The following is a 24,493-nucleotide window of genomic DNA, read 5'->3' on the forward strand; positions in this document are numbered from 1 at the left end:
GTGGCTTTTCCTGTTGCGAAGCACCGGCTCTAGGCGCGCAGGCTTCAATAGTTGTGGCACACGGGCTCAGTGGTTGTGGCTCGCGGGCTCTAGAGCGCGGGCTGAGTAGTTGTGGCACACAGGCTTAGTTGCTCCGCAGCATGTGGGATCTTCTGACCAGGGCTCGAACCCATGTCCCCTGCATTGGCAGGCGGATTCTTAACCACTGAGCCACCAGGGAAGTCCCTAAACATAACTTTTTATATGCACTAGGAAACAAAAAAATTCACTTTATTGTGTCTAGTTGTTCCAGCACCATTTGTTGTATTGTATTGTGCTTTGCTCTTTGATCAGTTGACTCTGTGAGGTTCTTTCTGGGCTCTCTATTCTGTTCCATTGATTTATGTGTGTAATCTTTTGCCAATACCACACAGCGCTGAGTACTTTATAGTCAAGGTTGAAGTCAGGTATTCTCAGTCCTGCATCTCTGTTCTTCTCCAACACTGTGTTGGCTGTTCTCACCTTATCTACCCTGAGCCCCCAAGCAGTCTGTCAATTACAGTCGGATTTTCCTACTGTGATACTGGTTCCTGTGGAAGTTTGAGTTTGTGGATTTCTGCTCCAAGAAGTTATAGTTCTCTGTATTTACCTGTCTAGCTCCAATTCAAGGGATAGCAGTTTGCCCTGTGACCTCACTTCTCTGGCAGAAGAGTTGTTGATTTTTCGGTTTGTTCAGCTTTTTACCTGCTAGAACACAGTGACAATTTCCAAGCTGTTTACATCCTGGACCAGAAACCAGAACTCCTATCCTCTGTTTTTATCTACTAGTCGTTCTCAAATTTGGAAGAGGTTTGAGACACCATCCAGTGCATCCCTGTAGGTGATGTTTGGGGAGTACCTTCCCCTCCCCCCACCATACACACAAACACCGCCCTCTACCCCGTGGACAGTTGATTGCCAGGGATGTGTGTCCATTCAACTTAGCTCCAGTGGTTGGAACACTCTTGTTACACCTCTCTTTGGTCTTAGTTTTGCCCTTTACTGAAGGCAGATACAAGGAGGGGAAGAGGAGAGAGACAGGCTGTAGGCTCTCCCTGAAGGGCCAGAGGCAGCCCCGTCCTACCCTGCAGTCTCCTAGAGGACAGTGGATGTGACCAGACTGCTCGGGGACGCCAGAGAGCAGCACATATGCTCCTTTGAGCTCATCCTCCCAGGTCAGTGAGACCACAGGTCCTTGGGGTTACAGTATTCCTGGGAGGACTCCCTCAAAGAAGGGAGCCAGTTTTCGGCTTTGAAGCATCATGGGGAGCCTTTGGCAGACTGGTGGGGTCGGGGGGAGGGTTAGGAGAACAGATAAGTTAATCAAGAAATTAAGATTGGGGCAATCGGGAGTGCAGTGAAGCCAGTGGCATTTGGGGATCATAGTTACAGCTATGGAAGGCCTTTGGTTGAGTCTCACTCTTCTATCAGCATCTCCTCATCATTTATCTATCTGTGTTTTAGAATCCTACACCAAGAATTGGAAGAATCCTTAGAGAGCATCTAGTTCAAGCTCTCCTTATACACAGATGCAGAAATAGAGGCCAGAGGGATAGAAGGAGCAGACTGTGGATCACAGTGAATCAGTGGTGGAGACCAAGCTTCCTGCCTCCTACCTCCAGTCCCCTTGGAGCCTTAGAGCTGAAATCCTTACTCTGATGAGAATGAAAAGATGATGAGGACTGAGCCCAGGCTCCTGTCTCCACCTCAGTTTTCCCCATAATGTGAACGCCAAAGTGAGCAGCAGCAGCTAGTAGCGTCTGCTTTCTTGGCAATTCAATGCAGGCTATGCTGAGGACGAGAACACGCAAGGGAGGTGGGTGAGGAAGAAGAAGCGGGGCTGGGGACAGTGGGGAGCCTGGTGGGGAGTTTGGGAGGGGACAGAGAGGAATGTCCTCTCCTTAGGCAGGACTGTGGACCCTTGCCTCTGCCTTCCAGCGTCTGCCCTACCTGGACCCTCTCTCCATGCTGATGATTAACAGGCCGCGGATGTAGGCACAGTGTATCCGGAACCGCCCTGCACAACCTTGCTGCCTTGCCTTCCCTTCACCCATGCTCCTCTGCCCATCTCTTATCTCAAAGTGTTTCAAAATCAAAACACAAAAAGGCTCTCCGATGCTTACCAAGCAAATATGTGAATGTGAATGTGAATGTGATACCCAAGCGTGTATTTTTCCCTAATGCTCTATTTAATCCCGCCATTCCCCACCTCCTATGGTTGAACTAGATGCCTTCCAAGCCCTGGGTCTACCTGCAGTGAGACTCCCCCAGGGGAAAAGGATGGGGGCTTTCATCGTTGGGAGGTTCCTGTTGTCAGAGGTCCTGCCTTCTGTTAGTCTCCTGACCTGCCAGCCCCCATGCCGTGCCCCATCCCAACCTCGACTCCAGCAGGGTCATAGGACTGACCCCCAAAATGCGGGTCTTCCACAGCGGGGGCTCGGGCTTTGTCCTTTGTCCCTCTGTGCTCACCAAGGTTGCTCAAGGTGGTTGGGCTACTCTTGGGCAGCTTTTGCATTTGTTTCTGTCTTGGGAGGGTGTTAATGGTTTCTTCCTTGATTAGATAGAGATCAAGATGCACCGGTTAGCTCTGCTGCCGAAAGGAAAGGCATTTATGCCCTTGGTGGGTCTCCTGACCTTCATGCTACCTTTGGATTAACTGCTGTTGCATACCAACACATGCTAGAGACCCTGCGGAAGAGAATAACTTCAGGGTCATGAGACCAGATTGGGCTGTTGGCCAGGTTAATGTGCAGGCTGGGTCCTTGCTGCTCCACTGACTTATCCCCCGCGGTGTAGTGTAGTAGCAACTGCCTTGTAGTACTGAAATTACTCTCAGAATTTGGACTCTATCATAAAGGGAGGGGTTTGCCCTGGTGTGAATTGTAGAGGATGTTGCAGTTAGAGGGGGTGTTATCACTGTGTACCATGTCACCTTTGGCTAAAGCTCACTGCTGTGAGCTATAGGCCTGAGAAGTTCCTCTTGTGGTGCCTGTCACACAGTCCATAAAACATCCTCGGATCCTCCAAGTCAGAGTGGACTATTTTTTCATCATATTCTGTCATTCCTAGACCAGAGTTGGGGAGCTGAGGTGTGACAGGTGGGGCCAGGCAGGGCTGTTTTAAACATTAACACAGCACCGCCACTGCCCCGAGGAGCCAGTGCCCCAGAGCGAGCTGCAGAGCTGTCTGGTGGCCCCAGCTAAGGAGGCGGTAACCAGTGACCGTGGCTCCCTTTGCCCAGGTCCCGGCTGACATTGGCGGCTTTGGTCGCTTCCAAGTACAGCTGCTGATACTGCTGAGTGTCCCCAACTTCCTGACTGCCTTCTGCATGTTCACCCAGGTCTTCATGGTCCTGGATGAGGCCCACCACTGTTCAGTGGCCTGGGTCAAGAACCAGACTCTGACCCTGAGCGCTGCTGAGCAGCCGGTGCTGAGCGTGCCTGTGGATGCTGCAGGCAGCCCTGAGCCCTGCCTCCTGTTCCAGCCACCCCCCGACGGTGCCAGCCTGGAGGACATCCTCAGCCACAGCTTCAGTGAGACACAACCTTGCAAGACGGGCTGCGTCTATCCTGCAGGAGGCCCCCATCCCTAAAGAATGAGGTAAGGCTGCCCTTTGGCCTATCTTTCCACCTCTTTTGAGTCGGTCAGCTCGTCTGCCCGACCCCGTGCCCTCAGTCTCTGGTGTGGCTGCCCCTGCACCCCATGCCCGAATGACGGTGGGTCTGCCTGTTTTGCTCTCTGTCCTCTGCCTGTTGGCTCATCTACCTCTCCATCCATTTCCTTTGTCCAGGGTGTCTGTCCATCTGTCCATTCATCTCTGCCTGTGCTTTTATCTGTCCCTCTGCCTGTCTGCCCAGTAGCCCTCCTTCTTGTCTCTCCTGTTCTCCTGTCCTCATGCCTCTCTCTCTCTCTCCCCCGTGTTCCCATCTGCCTGTCCATTTGCCTTTGTCTTTCCGTCCACCTCTGCATGTCTGCCTGCTTACCTATCTTCCGCATTTAACTAACCCTCTGATACTACCCCTTCCCTGTCCACTCGTCTGCCTTCCTGCTTGCTTGCCTTGAGCTTCCTGCCTTCAGCCTCTCTCTCTAGATCTCTTCCTGCCTGCCTGCCTGCCTCTTAGATCCTGAAGGACACCCAGGACTCTAGGACTTGTCCTGCACACAACTGGGCAATTGCTCCTGCTAACTCCATTCTCTTAGGAGGGACCCTGGCAGATCAATAGAAAGTTCCCCACTCCAACCACCTCAAAGCAAGAAAGGCTGCTTCCCAGTGGGGTTGAGCACAGAATGGGGAGATGACTTGGCGAGGGCAACATAGAGACTTGATGGTGGAGCTGGGACTCTCTCATTCGGGGCACCTTCTGCCCAGTTCCCTGCAGGCATGGGAAAGAGCACAGATAGTCCAGAAACCTGAGGGGCAGGGGTTGGGGATCTGTGCAGCTCTCAACTTAATGGTGGCAAATCCTGAACCTCTGTGGAGGGCAAGTTGAGCTCCGAGGCTAAACATTCACTTCTTAATATGTGACCATATACCTGCCTCCAGAACCGTGGCAGCCTGAGGATGTGTCCTCCTGCCTTCTTGCTGACCCTCCCCCTCATTCCACCCCACAGGGGGAGTAGGTCACCTTTGAACTCTGCCAGCCCCTGGATCTAGCCCAGCCTAGGCTGGTCTGACCCTCAGTGCCCCCCTCCATCATCTCCCCAGTATCCCACCCGTGATAGGTCTGGTCTTCATCGGTCCTTAGATGTTGTGGAGGTGTCTTCCTCTACATGTGCTCATAAACTCTCTGCCCATCTGGCCAGATGTCACCATCCTTACAGCCCAGGCAGACTTCCAGAGTGCTTGGAGCCAACTCTAGGTCTTGTGCACAGCCTTTGCTGGACTGTTCATGCAATTATATTCAGCCAACAGCTTCTGAGTATTAACTCTGCAAGGAACAGAGAACAGAGGCACCCTACTCACCTTCTCTGAGAACATCTGGGCTCCTTGTAGAGGGACAAAGGGCTAGATGGACTCTAAGGCTAGAATTTGCTTCCTCCTGGGGAGAGAGTGGGCAGGCAACTCCCTGAAGGAGTTGGTATGTGAGCTGGGCACCAGGGACCAGAATAAGGTTGATGGAGAAAGAGGGGAAGGCCTTTGTAGACAGAATAGCAAAAGGAAGGCCTGGCAACAGGAAGCAGGTGATGTGTCTGGGAAGCAGCAGGAATGTGGTGTGCCTGGGATAGGGCTGAGCAGGTTATGGGAATGAATGGGACGTTCTCAAGGACTGGGGGCCTCTCTCTTTATCCTCAGTCACCAACTTAGTCTTTGCTGACCCTGGGGTGGCACCTTGGACCTCCGGCCTTTCCCTGACATGCTCCCAGGGACCCACTCTCCCAAGAACTGCGACTCTCAGGGCAATGTACACTTTTGGTACTTTGGGCCTTGAACCACGTGACAACCCCAAACTCGGGGGCTACCTTGTGTGAGGTATCCACCTTGGTTTCCAGTCAACAAGCAGGGGTTCTGCTACAGACTGAGGACTCCTCTGAGGGGACATCCCAAGTTTCCTTATTATAACCAGCAACTTCATATGCGAAGTGGAATACAAACAATCCGAATTTAAGAGAAAAAGAATTATATTTCCTTATAGGCAGTGTGCTCATGAGGGACAGAGTACATTTCTCCTTCTCAACCTACCTGTCCAGCATTTCCTGGGTGCCCATCCTTGGTAAAAGAGAACATGACTCCCAGCCCTGTCCACACGAACCTCTGAATAGGGAGGCAACTAGACCATCCGTGAACAGCAACAACAGTGTGATCTGTCCTGGGACCACAGAAGGAAGCAATGGGAGGGAAGGGGAAGCAGAGAATAGCCATTTCTAGGGTCTGGAGCGTGAGAATGCCTGGCCTCTGTGAGCAATTCTGACATACAAAAGGGGTTGAGAAAAGGCAAGAGCCAACTCTTAAAGGGTCTCAGATTCAGTGCTGAGGAATTGGGGCTGTCTCCTAGGGACCAAAGGGATTCATTGATGGTTTTGGAACAGTGGAAGGGAGATGTGATGGGTTTTGCTCCAGGAAATGGGGGTGGGATGCTGTGGGCCATCGTGGCAGGCCCCAGACAGAACCCTCCACTGTAGGCATTAGGGCTGGGAAGGTTGACAACTGGTGTCCCAAGTTGGAGCCCTCTTCATCTCTGTTCCATCTGCAACATGACACCAGCACGTGAACGTGGGTAGGTCTTGGCACCTCTCCAAGCCTCTGTCTTTGCTGCAAAACAGGGAGAATGATAAGCCTTCATGGAGTTAGAATGAGGATTTGATAAGATAGGGGATATCTCAACTACAGGGAGGTAATGAATGGTGTCCACTAAGCAAGGGTGGCAGCCTTGGAGGAGTCCCATGGCTCAGCACTCATGCCTTTAGAGTATGACCGCCCCTTGTGTCTGAGATGCCTGTGTCACCAGCTGTGTGCTTCATGGCACAGGGGCCAGCACAGCCTCAGCTGAGCTAACATTTGCTGACCTAGCACAGCCACTGTGCTAAGCATGCTATATGTGTTAACTCCTTTAATCCTATCTGGCGATACTATGGAATGTATTTCATCCCCATTTTGTACTTGGGAAACCTAGACACCAGCAGATCAGCTAACAGATTCAGATTCACACAGAGTGACTCAGTTCTGACTCCAGAGGCTGACAGCAGCAGGCCTTTGTTCATTATTATTTATTTTAAATAATGTTTAACTACAAAGCAATCTGTGGTGGCTAGACAAAAAGCAAACAGGATAGAACTGGGTGGAACAACAAGTTCAAGTACCTGGTCCTGCTGCACTTCATTCTCAGGGGCAATCCATTCATCATTTGATATATATTTAAAGTTCTTATCAAATTAACAGTTGTTGGACTTCCCTCGTGGCTCAGTGGTTAAGAATCCACCTGCCAATGCAGGGGACGCGGGTTCGAGCCCTGGTCCAGGAAGATCCCACATGCCGCGGAGCAGCTAAGCCTGTGCGCCACAACTACTGAGCCTGTGCTCTAGAGCCCAGGAGCCACAACTACTGAGCCCGCATGCCACAACTACCGAAGCCCGCATGCCCTAGAGCCCATGCTCCACAGCAAGGGAAGCCACCGCAATGAGAAGCCCGTGCACTGCAATGAAGAGTAGCCCCTGCTCACCACAACCAGAGAAAGCCTGAGGGTAGCAATGAAGACCCAACGCAGCCAAAAATAAAATTAATTAATTTTAAAAAATAAAAATAAAATTAACAGTTGTCCTTCAGGACAGAACTAGGAGCAAAATGCTGTCTCCTGAGTTGGTTAATTTTTTGCTAAAGGTTAGTTAACTAATGGAGATTGGCTACTCATCTGACCGAAGGTATTAGTTCCTTCCTTCCTTCATTCACTCATTCCTTCACTCAGGAAACGTTAATCCACCTTAGCTTTCCCTCAGTTTCACTCACTGCCATCCAGTTTCAGTCACTGCCAGGACTAGCTGCTTAACCTCTTCTCCCTTAGACGAATAAAGCAGTCTTCTACCTTTTTGGAACCAGGGGCCGGTTTCGTGGAAGACAGTTTTTCCACAGACAGGGCTGGGGGTGTTGAGGGGAATGATTCAGGCAGTAACACGCGTGATGGGGAGTGATGGAGAGTGGCAGATAAAGCTTCGCTTGCTTGCCGCCGCTCACCTCTTGCTGTGCAGCCCGTTTACTAACAGGCTGTAGGCTGGTACCGGTCCACAGCCCGGGGAGTGGGGGACCCCTGGGGGAATATAATGATAAGTCAAGGATCGTTGTCAGAATTATATGAGATAGGACTTCCCTGGTGGTCCAGTGGGTAAGACTGCACGCTCCCAATGCAGGGGACCCGGGTTCAATCCCTGGTCAGGGAACTAGATCCCGCATGCATGCCATAACTAAGAGTCTGCATGCCACAACTAAGAGTCCACATGCCACAACTAAGAAGACAGCATGCCATAACTAAAGATCCTGCATACTACAATGAAGGTCCCGTGTGCCACAGCTAAGACCCGGCGCAGCCAAATAACTAACTAACTAACTAAATAAATAAATAAAATTTTTAATGAGATAATGCATGTAAAACATTTGGCGCACTACCCAACCCAGAGTAAGCGCTCAAAAAGCATTAACAGGGGCTTCCCTGGTGGCGCAGTGGTTGAGAATCCGCCTGCCAATGAAGGGGACACGGGTTTGATCCCTGGTCCGGGAAGATCCCACATGCCGTGGAGCAACTAAGCCCGTGCGCCACAAGTACTGAGCCCGTGTGCCAGAACTACTGAAGCCCGCACGCCTAGAGCCTGTGCTCCACAACGGGAGAAGCCACCGCAATGAGAAGCCCATGCACCACAACGAAGAGTAGCCCCCGCTCGCCGCAACTAGAGAAAGCCTGTGTGCAGCAATAAAGACCCAACTCAGGGCTTCCCTGGTGGCGCAGTGGTTGAGAGTCCGCCTGCCAATGCAGGGGACGCAGGTTCATGCCCCGATCTGGGAAGATCCCACATGCCGCAGAGCGGCTGGGCCCATGAGCCATGGCCGCTGAGCCTGCGCGTCTGGAGCCTGTGCTCCGCAATGGGAGAAGCCACAACAGTGAGAGGCCCGCGTACCACAAAAAAAAAAAAAAAAAGACCCAACGCGGCCAAAAATTAAATAAATAAATTCAAAAAAAATTTTTTTAAAGAACATTAATATTGTTGTGAAGCTACCTCTGTGAGCTCTGGAGAACAGCTCATGTGTCATGATACCCTCATAAACATATGGAGCTGAGCTATGTGCAGAGGGGCATAAAACTCACTGCGGGACCCACAGATGGAGGTAGGGAATATCAGTCACATGCACTTATTGTTATGTGCACATTGCAGTAGACAAGTGTACAGACTTGTATGGACACCCATATTTTCATCACTTGGTTTCCCAGTCTGTCAAGTTCTCTCTGTGAGTCTCCAGGTGGGTTGTCCCCCGCACATCGTGTGTGTATGTGTCTGTGTGTGTGTCCGCGTGTGTGCAGGCCTGCACATTCCTCCATCCTAATCTCTTTCCTCAAGGAGTGTGTGCGGACTCCTTAGGATTCTGACTGCCTGTGAATGATGGGAGTTTCAGGGGAGGTTTGCAACCAGTTGGGAAAAGTTGGAAAGGCCCAAGCAGGTCACAGGGGTGCCATGGTTGTGGGAAAGAGGCCCCATTTGTCAGGAAGAAGCAGTTAATGACTGTCAGAGGTTCCCAAACTGTACATTGTTAGTGGGTCAATAATTTTACATAGCATCTCCAGGCCAAAAAAATACCTAAAAGTTTCACATATTAAGTAATTTGTTCCAAACAATTTAAGAAGGGGGACTTCCCTGGCGATCCAGTGGTTAAAACTCCATGCTTCCACTGCAGGGGCCATGGGCTCGATCCCTGCTCTAAGGGATCCCACATGATCCCACTGAGATTCCACATGCCACGTAGTGCAGCCCAAAACAACAACAATGACAAAAAACAAAAACAAACAACAAACAACTTAAGAAGGATTTATGTACTAATAACTCAGTAGCTGTTTAAAAAAAAAATACACACGAATCAAAAGAAAACACTTTTATTTCATCCTAATGTGCAATTACTTCCAATAGGATGTATTGGGAATGCAAAACGTCTTGATCCTTGAACCCCACCGCCCTCATTTTCTGTTCCACATTGAGTTTCACATGGTGCTTGCTTTTTTTCATAGTAACTGCCAAAAACACAACTTCACACAGATATGATGTCACTGAAAAGAATTGCATGAACCATCTGGAGCTGGTAGTTTGATATGAAGCAGATGTTGAGGGTCACAGTGTTTCCCTTTACACTTCTAAGTATCGTGTTGTGCACCCTCAGTTCACACTGGTGCCCTGGGATGCCTTGCCTGCCCCGTCCTGAGAGGTTTGTGGTGGGTGGGCTGGCTGGTAAAGGACTCGCCCTCGCTGCCCCTAGACTCACATCTGCATGTGTCTGCCTCAGCTGAACCTGGTCTGTGGTCGGAAGCATCGAAGGACACCTCCCAGTTGGTGGACCTGGCTCGGCTTCTCACTGGGGCGCTCATCGTCGGGCCCCTCTGTGACTGGTAAGAACCTTGACCACCTCCCCCAACCCAGCACGCTCTTGGGTTCCTGGCCCAAGGTCTGGTTCCTCCCCACCACGTGCCCCTCTCACTGGTCTCCAGGTAAGGCCCTGTCTCCCCGCAGACAGAGCACCCAGGGCAGGGCCGGGGGCTGGGTCTCCCTCCTTCCCCTCAGACAGACTCCCTCCTCAACCTGCCCCTTTCTTACCCCAGGATTGGCCGCAAGGCCACTATCCTGGTGCAGCTGCTACTCTTCACCATCCTTGGCATGGCCGCAGCCTTTGTGCCCGGCTTTGAGCTCTACATGGCCCTGAGCTTTGCTGTGGCCACTGCCGTCGTTGGGTGTAACTTCAGCAGCGTCACCCTACGTGGGTATCTGGGCCCCCTGCCATCAGCCACAAAGCGAAGCCTTGAGGTCTGGGTGGCCACGCTCCCATGCTGCCTGTGGGGCCCACTCAACTCCCCGCACCTAACGTGAGGGCACCAGCACTCCCTGTACCGGGTAGTCAATGAATAAATGAGTTTAACACTTGCTAAGACTGCACATCCTGCCAGTTCAGAAATCAGCCAGCATGGGGGCTCCCCGAGGCAGGGCCCAGGGCTCCTCATCCACTGGTCAGACCTGGAAATCTTTGGGCCAGGCCCTGGGCTCCACCTCCTCTCTCCCGGAGAAGAGAGTTCCTGAGGGTAGGGGCGGGCTCTTCTCTCCCTGCTCAGTTTATTTGGAAGATCATTATTAGCTTGCAGGGAGGTGCTAACCGCTGGAGCTTCTGCAGGGAGGAGAGAAAAGAATGTCTGCCTTCATGGAGCCCAGGGTCTCCCGGGCAGTATTGGAGAGCAGGGCAGCAGAGCACAGCTTCTGGTACCCTGGCCCAAGTACACTGCTTTGGGCATGTGCTCCCAAGCTTCAGGACAGCAAGAAGCTGGTGCCAGGCCTTCCTCTTAAAATACCATTTTCTCTTTGTTTAAATTGAAGTATAGTTGATTTACAATGTTATGCTAATTTCTGCTGTACAGCAAAGTGACTCAGTTATACACATACGCATCTTTTTTTTGTTGTTTTTTTTGGCCACGCTGCGTGGCATGTGGGATCTTAGTTCCCCCAATCAGGGATCAAACCTGGGCCCCCTGCAGGAAAGCACAGCGTCTTAACCACTGGACCGCCAGGGAAGTCCTTACATTCTTTTTTTTTTTTTATGTTCTTTTCCATTATGGTTTATCCCAGGAGATTGGATATAGTTCCTTGTGCTATACAGTAGGACCTTGTTTATCCATTCTAAATGTATTAAAATATCATTTTCTGATTTCTCTGTTCTTTACCCAGTTTCCCAGGATTACCTTCAAAGAGGGGTTTGAAGGGCCCAGAAAAAGAGGTCTCGAAAAGTTTCTGCTCACAGGACGACAGGATACTTTAAAGGCCCCCCTTGCTCTTTCTGTGGGAGGCCTGTCTATGAGCTCTGATGGCCAACATATTAGCTATGTTTAAACACCTCATCTCACATTACTTTGCTGGAAGGATTCAGCTAGTACTGCAGGGAACAGTAGGAGGAGATGGGTCAGGACAGAAAACTGATGTAGCAGCATGGCCACAAGGTGTGACTGTTGGTAAGACCTAGTACACCCCTACTTGACTTAGATATTCCTTAGGTGGCCAGGATTTGTCAGCCAGTTCCAGATAGGACCTAGTTTGCTTATCTGATCAATGGCTAATATTACCTAGAGTTTGGCATTGTATACTTTAACAGACCATAGGCTAGCCACTAGCCAGATACGGCTGTTGAGGGCTTGAAACGTGGGTAGTCGGAGTTGAGATGTGTTGTGAGTGTAAAAAACACACTGGATTTCAAAGACTTAGTACAAAAACCAAACCCCAAAAATATGTCACCAGTATTTTTTATATTATGTGTAAAAATGATAACATTTTGGATATATTAATATTAAAATTAATTGTACCTATTTTTTAAACTTTTTTTAACGTGACTGGCAGAAAACTTAAAACTACACACGTGACTTCCATTTCCATGAATCTATTGGCCCCTTGGATTCCCTGTTTTGTGAAGTACTTGGTCAAGTTTCTTGGCCATTTTTTTTTTCTGGCCACGCCTCACAGCATGTGGGATCCTAGTTCCCCAACCAGGGATCGAACCTGTGCCCCCTGCGCCCCCTGCATTGGAAGTGCAGAGTCTTCCCCACTGGACCACCAGAGAAGTCCCTCTTGGCCATCTTTGTCTGGGGTTGTCTGCTCTTGTTCTTACAGACTTGCAGGGGTACTTTATAGGTTCTTGATGAGTCTGTTGTCAGTTATGTGGTTGCAAATAGCTTCTACCTCTTTGATTTGCCATTTCACTCTATCTAAAAATTTTTTTACAGTTTCATATTTTTAGAAATATGGATGCCTAATTTTTCCATGATTCCTTGTTGGAAAGATGGTCTTTTCCCCACTGTTCTCAGTGCCATCATAAATCAAGTGATTGTGTATGTGGACTTGATCCTGGGTTCTCTTTTTGTTTTCATTGGCCTGTTTGTCTTCTTGTGACAATGATCTTGGGTACTGTGGTACACTGAAGTCTTGATGTCCAAAGGAGCAATTTCTCCCACATTGTTTTTCTTTAAGAGGGTCTTGGGGGACCTCCCTGGCGGTCCAGTGGTTAAGACTGGGCTTCCAATGCAGGGGGCGTGGGTTCGATCCCTGGTCGGAAAACTAAGATCCCACGTGCAACACAGCACAGCCGAAAAAAAAAGGTCTTGGCTTCTCTTGGCCCTTTGCATTTCCATATAAATCTTAAGAGTCTGGTCATTAAGTTCCACAACAAAAATGAAAAACACCTGTTGGGGTTCTGACTGGGATTATGGTGAATCCATAGAACAATTTACAATGTTGAGTCTTCCCATCGAAGAACATGTTAGATCTTCTCTCCACTTATTTAGGTCTTCCTTCAAGTCCTTTAGTGAAGTTTTAGTTTATAGTGTTATGGTTTTCTCCATAGGGGGTCTTGTATTCTTTCTTTACTCCTGGGTACCTGATATTTTTAAAGCTATTTTAAAAGCTATCTTTTGGTTTTGTTTTTTAATTTCATTTTCCATTAGCTGCTGGTATATAAAAATGCAATTGACCTTTGTATATTCATTTTTTATCCACAGCCTTGTTAAATAGATTATCTCTTCGTTTCCAATGTTTATGTCTTATATTTCTTTTTCTTGCCTTACTGGACTAGTTAGTTCCTCCAGTACATTATGGTAAAGAAGTAGTATGAACTGGCATCCTTGTCTAACTCCTCATTTTAGAGAAAGCAAACATTTCAACATTAAGTGGGATGTTTGTTGTAAATGTGTTGTAGATAGCCTTACTCAGATTAAGGAAGTGCCTTACTATTTATATTTTTCTAAGAGGTTTTTTTTTTCTCCTTTGGATCTCAGTTGTGCATGTGACCCTCATGGGCTGTGTTATGATGTAGTTGTGGCAGGTGGGCTCAGTAGTTGTGGCACATGGGCTCCAGAGCACAAGCACAGTAGCTGTGGCACACAGGCTTAGTTGCTCCACGGCATGTGGGATCTTCCCAGACCAGGGCTTGAACCTGTGTCCCCTGCATTGGCAGGTGGATTCTTCACTGCGTCACCAGGGAAGCCCCTTCTGTGACATTTTAAAAATCATACTTTCAGGGCCTCCCTGGTGGCGCAAGTGGTTGAGAGTCCGCCTGCCGATGCAGGGGATACAGGTTCGTGCCCCGGTCTGGGAGGATCCCATATGCCGCGGAGCGGCTGGGCCCGTGAGCCATGGCCGCTGAGCCTGCGCGTCCGGAGCCTGTGCTCCGCAACGGGGGAGGCCACAACAGTGAGAGGCCCGCATACCGCAAAAAAAATTAAAAAAAAAAAAAAAATCATACTTTCAAAGGGTCAGGATGTTTCTGGTTTACAATTCTCTGATCAAGATGGTCCATAGCTCAGGGACCTGTGAGTTCATCTTGCCCTGGAGAAACAACCTGATTTCATACATTAATGATGATGTCTACAACAGCAATTTTAGTACATGGATGATGTTATCATGTTATCAACAACAGCAGTTGTGGTCATCAGATGCCTCTGGTTGATTAGTGTTCAATTAGCACAGGATTAAGGTCAGAGGGGACAAGAAAGGGGCTGAGGTCAGAGAGGACAAGAAAAAGAATAAAGTTTTGGATAGAGAGAGATTAATCATAAACCTGGCAAGGGAACTTGGTTTTAGGGGGCTCAGCTTCACTACAATGAGAATGATTCTCGAAAAAAGTATGCTGAGTAAAATAAACCAGTCACGAGAGGCCACCTGTTGTATAATTCCATTTAACTTAAACGTCCAGAATAGGCAAAGCCATAGAGACAGAAAGCAGATGAGTGGTTGCCAGGGTTTGGGGAGAATGGGAAAGAGTGAACAATGGGATTTTTGGGGGGGGTCATGAAAATATACTAAAATTGGCTGTGACAAACGTTGCACAATTCTGTGAATACACTCGAAACCATTGATCGCGTGCTGTATTCTGAATAGGTTAATTGTGTGGTGTGTGACTTATATATCAATAAGGATGTTAGGGGTTTTTTGGGGTTTTTTTTGTTTTTTTGCGGTACGCGGGCCTCTCACTGTTGTGGCCTCTGCCGATGCGAGCACAGGCTCCGGACACGCAGGCTCAGCAGCCATGGCTCACGGGCTCAGCCGCTCTGCGGCATGTGGGATCCTCCCGGACTGGGGCACGAACCCGTGTCCCCTGCATTGGCAGGCAGACTCTCAACCACTGTGCCACCAGGGAAGCCCAGGATGTTAGTTTTTAAAAAGAGAGATTAGCAGAGGGCAGAGCGGTGAAGGAGCAGAGAGCAAGGTGCTCTCCTGCACCGCGAGGGTAGAAGGGCACATCATGCAGCTTTCCTGGAGTGGAGTTTGGCAAGATGTGCAAATATTTAGACTCTGTTTACCTGTTGAATCAGGAATCCTCCAAGATTTACCCAAAGGAGAAGATAATTATCCAAATATGAAAATATCTGTACACAAGGATGTTGATTGCAGCTTTGTTACATTAAAAATACAAAATTTTTGAAAACAAACTTTAAGTCATTACTAAGAGACACTGTTGTTCAGATTAAATAATTAATACAATTTATGATAAAGCTCTATATTTACTGACATGAAAAGCTGTCCGTGACATAATGTTTAGGGAAGTAAGCAGTTTATGGAACTTCAGTGGTTATGTAAAATTCAGGCATTGCTTTATACATAGAGGGAAGTTCATCAAAATGCTGAGTAATTTCTATAGCCCCTGAATTAATGGGGTATATTAGTTTCCTAGGGCTGCTGAAAAAAGTACCACCAACTGGGTGGTTTAAAATGGAAGTTTACTTTTTCGCAGTTCTCTAGGCTACAATCCAAAAATCAAGATTACTGTAGGGTCAATATTCCCTCCGGAGAGTCTAGGGAAGAATCCTTTCATGCCTCTTCTAGCTTCTGGTAGTTGCCCTGAGTCCTTAGGTGTGTATCTGTATATATGACTAAATTTCTCTTTTCCTATAGGGATACCAGTCATTGGATTAGGGCCCACCCAGTACAAAGTCATTTAAATTTTTTTACATCTGCAAAGACCTTATTTCCACATAAGGTCACGTTCACAAGTACTGGGACTTAACTTGAACATTCTGGAGACACACAGTTCTACCCACTGCATGGGGTTAGTTATTTCTTTTCACTCTTTAATGAAAGCGTTCAAGAACATGCATTTATCTCCGAGTATGTGTGTCCCAAAAGTTCTGATAGGGATGTTTTCATTTTCCTGCTTTCTAAAGAGCGTGTTGTATTTTGACTCTTTGACCCACTAATTATTTAAGAGAACGAGTTAAAAGTCCTAAGCAGCTTGAGATCCATCCCATTATTGCTATTATGTTTGCTTGTTTTCTTTCTCCTTATTCTTTTAGTCTAAAAGTTAAAAGTTCAACAATAGTTAAAAGTTTAACAAAAGTTAAAAGTTCAACAGAGTGAATTAAAATGCAAAAGTCATCCCCTAACCACCAGTTTCTAAATCCCACTCCAACAGATAATTGTTAATAACTGGGAGTATATTTTCCAGACCCTCCTTTCACGTATACAGAACTACAGGATTTAGTTATCTGCTTTAAACACTCATGGAGTAGGGGAAATTCAGACCCCAAGGGACAAATGCAGTAAAACCAGAAAATTGCAAGATATCCACACCAACATTTAATTTTCCTAAATCAAATTTGCTTCTGAAGTGAGTACAAACACAGAAACAGCAGGCCTATGCATACTCTGGTGAAAATAAGAACTTTTCTCCTCAGAGCTCTTTAGAATCTGCTGAAACATCAAAGTCCATCAAAGTTTTCTCCAGACATAAACACAAAATCAGCTTTTAAAAATCTTAATCCCAGCTGCATGAGTTACTTATTTAACTGGAGGCAGGACACCCCTCACCCTCAGACTTGGATAAACAAAACTGTATGACGTTTGCCCTGCTAAGGGCTATAGTCCCAACATTTATTTTCAATCATAACAGCTTCCACTGAGAGATTGGGATTGACATATATACACTAATATGTATAAAATGGAAAACTAATAAGAACCTGCTGTATAAAAAAGTAAATAAAATAAAATTCAAAAAAATAACAGCTTCCCACTGATCTTACAAAAAATTTGTACTACCTTTGAGACAGAACAGAGAGAAGAATTCTTTAATTTCTGACATATCTCAAGATGACATCTTCTAAAAAATTTCAGACAGATATAATAAATTAGTGAACCTGAATTATAATTGATTGGTCTTTTTTTTTTTTTTTTTGGCCATGTCATCTTACTTCCCCGAACTGAGGCCGTGGCAGTGAGCACCAAGTCTTAACCACTGGACCACCAGGGAAGTCCCTGATTTGTCTATTTCATTTCCCAATTTCTGATTACTTTTGATTGATTCAGCGATTTTATCTTTGTCCTAGAAGTGGAAGGGATAGGAATTAAAGCTACCAGTACACTCCTAACTTTTCAGTCTTAAAACTACTCATTTAGAAGGATATATATCAGCCTGAACAGTTTCAGTGGCATCAGTACTAATGAACACAGCTTTAGGTGGGTTGGATAAAAACTAGTCTGCTATTTTTACACAAACAGGATAAAATATGTTGGAATTTGAAAACAGTGCATCTTTATCCAGAAAGCAGGATTTTTCTCAAAGAAAAAGGTTAACTTTGAGAAAAATCCATGTTGTGGATGCAGACTTCAAAGAATGAAGAGATAGTTTGGTGTTGTTTCATTGGCGACCAGAGTATAGGAACTGAATTTATGTTTGTCTCCATTTTCCTATTTTACAATGAGTTCTCATTATTATATTTACTAAATGAAAGTTTTTTCTTTCTCTGAAAAGTTTATATCTAGTGCTTACCCTCAGATAGATTAGTTTTCACTGACTTCTGTGTTATGATGTAGTATATTCAGTTGACAAACACCTAGCTTCGAAGAAAACTCGATTCAATCAAAGACCTTGCTAACAGAAGAAAATGTACGCTAATATCTTTGTAGAAAATGTCAGAAAATAGCTTTGTAGCTTGGGAGTAGAGAAACACTTCTTAAACAAGATCAAATAGCCTAGACAATAAGAAGAAAAACTGATGGATTTTATTATATTCAAATTAAAGATTTCCAGTCCACAAAGGGCAAGATGGACGTAGTTAGCAGATAAATGACATATTGGGAGAAGATACCTGCAACATCTAAGACTGATTGGGAACTTATATCTTGAAATATAAGAAACTCCTGCAATCCATAAAAAATTCCCAACTGAAAAGCGGGCAAAGAAAATAAGCAGGGAATTCACTGAATGGGAAATCCTAAATGGCTAGTGAGTGTATATGAAGAGATGCTCAAATTCATCAGTAATGGGAGAAATGCAAATTAAAGCAATAATGAGAAACCACTCCTCACCTATTACACTGGCAAAATCAAAAAGGGTGTAAATGCCAGGTACCATATATAGGAGATACACGAGATACACGTGGAGATACACGAACTCTTGTGCATTCCAGGTGGGAGTATAGTGCAGCACAGCCATCCTCAGGAGTAATCCAGCACTCTGATCAAACTAGTTACGCACACATAGTATAAACCCTACTCTTGGATATAAACCACCCCCCCAAATTCCCTCACACAGGTCCATAGGATCATGGATGAGGGTGTTCCATACTGTGCTGTTTGCATTAGTGGGGAACTGGAGTCCACCCCAGTGTGTCTCAGCGGCAGCCTGGACAGTAAAATCTGGAGTCAGCACACTAATGAATATGATAGAGCTGTTAGAAGCAACCAAGTAGATCAGGGGTTCCCACATGTTTTCACTTCATGGCATCCTTAGAATCTCAACAATTTTGTCACAGGGCTCCTTGGCCAAAAGAAAAGGCTAACAGTTCTGTTTATTAAGTAGTGAGGTCCAAACAGCTTAATATATACTTATGTCCTAACAACTTAATAGCTCTTTGAAGAAAATAATACACATAAATTGGGGGAGAAAATAATATATTTCATTCTTAAATAATCAGAATTACTCACTAAAGGGATGTCGTGTGCCTGTTGGTCACTGCACAACTCCTCAAAGGTTGGGATCAGACTGGACACTGCTGCCCTTATTTTGCTTCACTTTGATTTTCCTGCAGGACTTGCTTATCACAGTTTTGCAAAGATACGATGCTTTATCCTAGAAAGGAATGTAGCACAATCCAATGTTGGAACCGTCAACTACCTTGTTAGCAGTTCCCCTGGTGCCTGACAGAGGTTGAGTATAACTGTGTTTCCCTTGAAAAGTAAAAATACCCCGTTGCACCCCTATGGGTTCCCTGCAGCTTCCCAGAGCACCTGGGAACCACAGAATACATATAACTGAATAAACTGTAAAAACAGTGCTGAATTTTTTAAAAGTACTTAAAAACTAATGCCTAGGGAGTTCTCTGGGGGTCCAGTGGTTGGGACTCCGTGCTTTCATTGCCAAGGGCGAGGGTTTGGTCCCTGGTTGGGGAACTAGGATCCCACAAGCCATGTGGCGTGGCCAAAAAGAACCAAAGCAAAACAAAACTAATGCCTGTGGGGCTGTGCTCTTGCTGAGGTTTCAATGACCTGGCTCCTCACTGCTAAACGGAGGGACAGGTTTCCACACAGCATTTGACGCTGTCGAGCCCCACCTCACAGGAAGGTTCTTCCTTTGGCTTCTACCTCACCCCTCTCTCAAGGTCTCTTCTTGCACTGGGACTACCCTTTTCGGTTCCCTCTGGGTGGGTCTCCATCTGTCCCACTCAACTCCTTTCTGTGCACTCTAGCCCATCCCCACTGGGAGATGGTAACTCCCAAATCATTGTCTTCAGCCCTGACCTCTTTACTGAGCTGGAGACCTCGTATCCAACTGCCTGTTCAACGTCTCCACTCAGACATCCCACAGGCCCCGCAAACCTACCATGTCCTCCCGAAACTCACCATCTTCCCCCAACGCCTGCCTCTCCTCCTATATTTCCTAACTCAGAGAATGGAGCCACCCTCCATCTGGTAGTGGCCTGAGTAGATTGCACTGGTGGCCCCAATTCTTCACCCTTCCTCGCATCCACACCCTCGCCATGGCCTCCTCCCCACCACTTGCCTTTGGGCTGGCCACAGGACTGGCCAGTGACATAGAGGTGAAAAGGTAGCATGCCAGTTCTAAGTCTAGACCTTTGGAGGCCTTACAAGTGTGCCCTTGCCTTCTTCTGCCCTGCTGCTTTCTTACTTTTTTTTCTTTTTTGGCTGCAAGGCTTGTGGGATCTTAGTTACCCCATCAGGGATCGAACCCATGCCCCGAGCATTGGAAGCACAGAGTCCTAACTGAAACCACGTACCTCTGATTGGGACTTGAACCCACGGTCTTTTAATTAGAATCACTCACCTGGTGTCTGGATGAACTGAGGCTCAGGTTCTTTGTGTCTCAACTCAGAAAGAATTCAGTGAGAGACAAAGTGATAGGTAATATTTAGAGAGAAACACGTTCCACAGACAGAGAGTGGGCCATCTCGGAAGGCAAGAGCGACCTCGAAATACGGTGTGGTTAGTTTTTATGGGCTGGGTAATTTCATAGGCTAATGAGTGGGAGGATTATTCCAGCTATTTTGGGGAAGGGGTGGAGATTTCCAGGAATTGGGCCCCGCCCACTTTTTTGGTCTTTGATGGTTGGCCTCAGAACTGTCATGGCGCTGGAGGGTGCGTCACTTACCTTATGCTAATGTATCACAATGAGCATATGATGAGGCTCAAGGTCCACTGGAAGTCGAATATTCTGCCATCTTGGACCTAGTTGGTTCTAACCAGTTTTTGTCATATCCTATGGCTATGTCATGCTTTTAAAGGCCGTGCCCTGCCCCCTTCCCTCCTGTTTCATAACCACTGCCGCCAGGGAATTCCCTGCCCTGCTGCTTTCAAGAGAAGAGCGTGCCCGGAGGACACTGCTGGTCCCAGGAAAGGAAAGATGAGAGACACATGGAGCAGCGCGCCTCTAACTGAGCCGAGCCTAGATCAGCTGACCCGCAGACATCTGAGAGACAAGAAAAGATTGTTTTAAGTCATCAAGTTTGGGGGTGTTTTGTTATGCATCAGCGGTTATCCAACCAGGTCACCTAAGCCAGGAACCTGAGCATTACCTTTGAGTACTCCCTCTCACAATCCACGACGTTCCCAGAGCTTCCTAAGTATCTCTGGAATCCATCTAGTCTCCATCCTCAGCACCTCTGAGGTGTTAGCCATAGCTCAGGCCTCCTGCAGCCACATTCTAACTCATTTTTCCTTCCTCCCCTTTGCCCCCATTCTCCACACACAGCATCTTGAGTGAACTTCCTTATATGTCAATCTGATCACGTGACTCCTGTGGGTTTGCCTCGCCCTCAGGCTGTGGTGTCCTTAGGGCCTGATAAGGGAAGGAACCTTGCTAAGCACTGTGGACAACCTGGTCATGGTGAAGAGACACCTCCAGGGCAGTTTCTGCTTTGTTCCTAAATCCCTGGTGCAGGTTCACGGTTGGAGCTGATAAGCAAAAGGCCAGCCTCAGACCACGGCATTTCCCAAGGGTTCCCTGAAAAGGCTGGGCCTTTTCAGGGCGTCAACAGGGAAGACAGTATGAGACGTGTTGATAACTTGGAATTAAGATTTCCATCCTTATTCCTTGCTAAAGGATCAGATCGTGGGTGTTCAGTCTCCTTAAACAGGCAAATGAACTCTCAGACCTCTAGTCTTTGTGGCCACAGTGAAAGTGCTGTTACATCGAGAAAGAATGAGTCACCAGTCACCAGAATGGGGTAGAGATGCCACAACCCATAGAGGAAGGCACCCCTGACCAAGAGTAGGTCTTCCTGTGAGGCAGCTTGAGAAACAGCCAGCTGCCTCAGCCTTCAAGAGACTTTTATATTTTGCCACGGGCCTTCTCACAAGGCTGCCCAGCAAATTGTCTTGTTTAGTGGTTAAACATATAAGTTCTGGGGGCTTCCCTGGTGGCGCAGTGGTTGAGAGTCTGCCTGCCGATGCAGGGGACATGGGTTCGTGCCCCGGTCCGGGAAGATCCCACATGCAGTGGAGCGGCTAGGCCCGTGAGCCATGGCCGCTGAGCCTGCGCGTCCGGAGCCTGTGCTCTGCAACGGGAGAGGCCACAGCAGTGAGAGGCCCGCGTACTGCAAAAAAAAAAAAAAAAAGAAAGAAAGAAAAAAAGAAAAAAAAACATGTAAGTTCTGCACCCAAACTCACTAGCTTTGGGTCTAGCCCTTCCACTGACCTTGGGACCTTGGGCTAAGAAAAGGATCTGGGTTCCAAGCAGCTCAAGTTCAGCAAGAGAGATATGGGTAATAAGACCATTGCATCAGGGGCTCTGCTGGGCTGGGGGCTCCTGGGCGGAGCATTTCACCTGGGTGGGTGTTGGGAAGGCTTCTGCGGGACACACTAGGTGGAATGAGGGGAAGAGAAGGGGTCCTCAGCTCCAGGAAGAAAAGGAGTGAGTCTGCTTTTGGTTCTCATCCCCTTTCACCGTGCCTGGAATACCAGCTGACCGCAGGAATGAACGAAGGAGCCCCCACCGGGGGAAGTGGGGGCGAGGTGGCTCAGGAGCTCTGACTTTAAATGCAGAGGTGGGATGCGGCACACGTCAGACTGGGAATAAATGCAGAGGTGGGATGCGGCACACGTCAGACTGGGGATAAATGCAGAGGTGGGATGCGGCACACGTCAGACTGGGGATAAATGCAGAGGTGGGATGCGGCACACGTCAGAGCTGGGGAACTACTCAGATCTACTGGGTCAGGACAGGGCCTGCTGGAGCCCCGTGCCTCCAACCCCAGGGCACATTTCCCTGTGCCCCCTAACTCACCACCATGAGTGGACAGCTGCTGCAGTACTCGAGAGGGACGGCCATGGAGGTCCCCAGGCTCAGGGCCCCCAGAGAGACAGGGACAAGCCGGCTTAAGGTTGAATCCTCTGGCCCAGGCGTCCTCCGAGAGAAGGCAGGCAGCGTTAGGGCCGGGCCTGTGCAGGGAACTCATTTGGATGGGAAGCGGGGCGGGGCGGGATTGGCGGGAGCGGGCTGCGCAGGTGACACCCGTCGGTCGCCCAGGTGCGAAGCGCAGGCGGAGGCCGAGCCGCGGTGCGTTCCCTCTCTGTTCACCAGCAGGCGGCGCCAGAGCGCAAGGCCGCGGGGGCCTCGGGTCCCGGAGTCCGGCCGGGCGGGGCGAGGGGCGGACCCCGGCGCATCGGAGCGTTGGGGCGCGGCGGCAGTCCGGCAGCGGGAAGGACCGACAGAGCGACACGCCTCTTGGAACCTCCGCGGCCATGGCCGAGCGCGCCGGTCGCCGCTGCTGCCTGGGCTGGGACTTCAGCACGCAGCAGGTATCGGCGCGGGCCCGGGGCTGGCCGGGCGGGGCCGCTTCTTCTGCGACGCCGGGCGGGCTGTCGGGGGAGCCGGGCGCCTGGAACCCTGGGCCGCGCCGCTGGCGCGCCTCCCTCTCGGGCTTCCCGGGGACCCAGCGCCTCCGCCCGGCCTGGACCCCGGAACTTCCAGAAAGGGCGCCCACCCCCACTCTCCCGAGGGACCCACGGGCACGTGGCGGGGAAATGCCCAGAAGACTGGGGGGGGACCCGAAGGGCTCGCATGCCGTCATGGGCACAGATTGACAGGGACCCGAAGGAGCTCAGCTACTGTAAACAGAGGACCAGACAGACGGGTAGACACGCAGGCAGAACCAGTGAACTGCAACCAGATCACCGCTAGAAGCTTTTTTTTTTTTTTTCTATTTTAAGTGAAATGGGCACAGTGTACACCTGAACTTTGTTCCGCCCTATGACAGCCCTTGGTTGGCACCAGCGTGCTCGGGTCAACGTGCCCAGCTGTGCTGCTCTCAGGGCCAGTCAGACAGGCAAGCAGAGTCAAAATTTGTCTTCAAACTGGGCTTGGGGTGCCAAGGGGCTGGCTCCTCCTTAACTTGGGAAGTCAACACAGTTGCAGTGAAATCGCCCTCCTCGGATGGGTCAAGGGAGCAAGGCCAATCCCTGATCAAAGTCCTGTGGGACCTTGGATAAGTCTGGTTGTCCTGCTAGGCCTCAGTTTCTCCATCTGTCCAGGAAAGGAGTTGTATCCTTGAGTTTGGAGGTCTGCTCCATTGGGGCATGTGTCTCTGGTCCTTGACCATGGCCTGTGGGAACAGACCAGGGACCTTGCCTCTCAGATCTCTGCAGGCGTGGACCTCCAAGAGACATCTCAAAACCTTGCCTCCCATGCCTTCCCCTCTAGGACTTTCTCAGACCTCCTTGCCTGGCACAGGAACCTGCTCATCTGTGGACATCTACCTCTAGAGCATCTTGGCTTTGGCTGTTTGGAGGGCAAAAATTCCCTGAGCTACTTGGGTGTTTCTGCTTAGCCTCAGCTTCTCCATTTTACTAAGTCTTTGGATATGTCCCCAGATGAGGCCTCTGTTCCCATGGTTACAATGATGCACCCCAGCCTCAAGGAAGTCTCCAGACTGAACCACTTCTAGGGGGCTGGGCTTCACTTGGTGATGTTCATATCCCTGGACCAGTGTAGAAGCTGAGGAAAATTCTACACATTGTTTTTTTTTAATGCCTTCCAGGTAAAAGTTGTTGCAGTTGATGCAGAACTGAATGTCTTCTATGAGGACAGTGTGCATTTTGACAGAGACCTTCTAGAATTTGGGTATGTACCTAGTGTGCATGTGTGTGTTGGGGGTTGGTTTTGAAGTCCTCCCTGAACCTTTTTTTTTTTTTTTTTGGCTGTACCGTGTGCAGCTTGCGGGACTGTAGTTCCCCCACCAGGGATTGAACCTGGGCACCCCCCCACCAAGTGAAAGCGTGAGTGCTAACCACTGGACCACCAGGGAACTCCCCC

The 24,493-nt window shown here is 48.6% G+C and overlaps 2 protein-coding genes across 5 annotated transcripts in view; both read left to right on the top strand.

Moving 5' to 3' along the window:
• Positions 1-3,247: 3,247 nt before the first annotated feature.
• SLC22A13 (solute carrier family 22 member 13) lies at positions 3,248-10,569 on the top strand. Its single transcript, XM_060111469.1, is given in 5 exon segments — positions 3,248-3,587; positions 3,590-3,618; positions 9,992-10,016; positions 10,019-10,094; positions 10,305-10,569. Coding segments are annotated over 5 exon segments (636 nt in total). The 5' UTR covers positions 3,248-3,346.
• A 12,249-nt stretch (positions 10,570-22,818) lies between these two features.
• The window catches only part of XYLB (xylulokinase), a 43,764-nt gene continuing 42,089 nt past the window's right edge, over positions 22,819-24,493 (top strand). For 3 of the 4 annotated variants that reach the window (XR_009533550.1, XR_009533549.1, XM_060109651.1), the window contains exons 1-2: positions 22,842-22,980; positions 24,219-24,301. Coding sequence is in view for 2 of the 4 variants with exons in the window: in XM_060109651.1 (XP_059965634.1) it covers positions 22,924-22,980; positions 24,219-24,301 (140 nt within the window). In the remaining 2 variants the exon portion in view is untranslated. Of the gene's footprint in view, positions 22,981-24,218; positions 24,302-24,493 lie in introns of all 4 variants that reach the window. The other variant, XM_060109650.1, reaches the window with a different exon arrangement.

Source organism: Mesoplodon densirostris, chromosome 10, assembly GCF_025265405.1.
Source record: "Mesoplodon densirostris isolate mMesDen1 chromosome 10, mMesDen1 primary haplotype, whole genome shotgun sequence".
In the NCBI taxonomy this organism is placed as follows: Eukaryota; Metazoa; Chordata; class Mammalia; order Artiodactyla; family Ziphiidae; genus Mesoplodon; species Mesoplodon densirostris.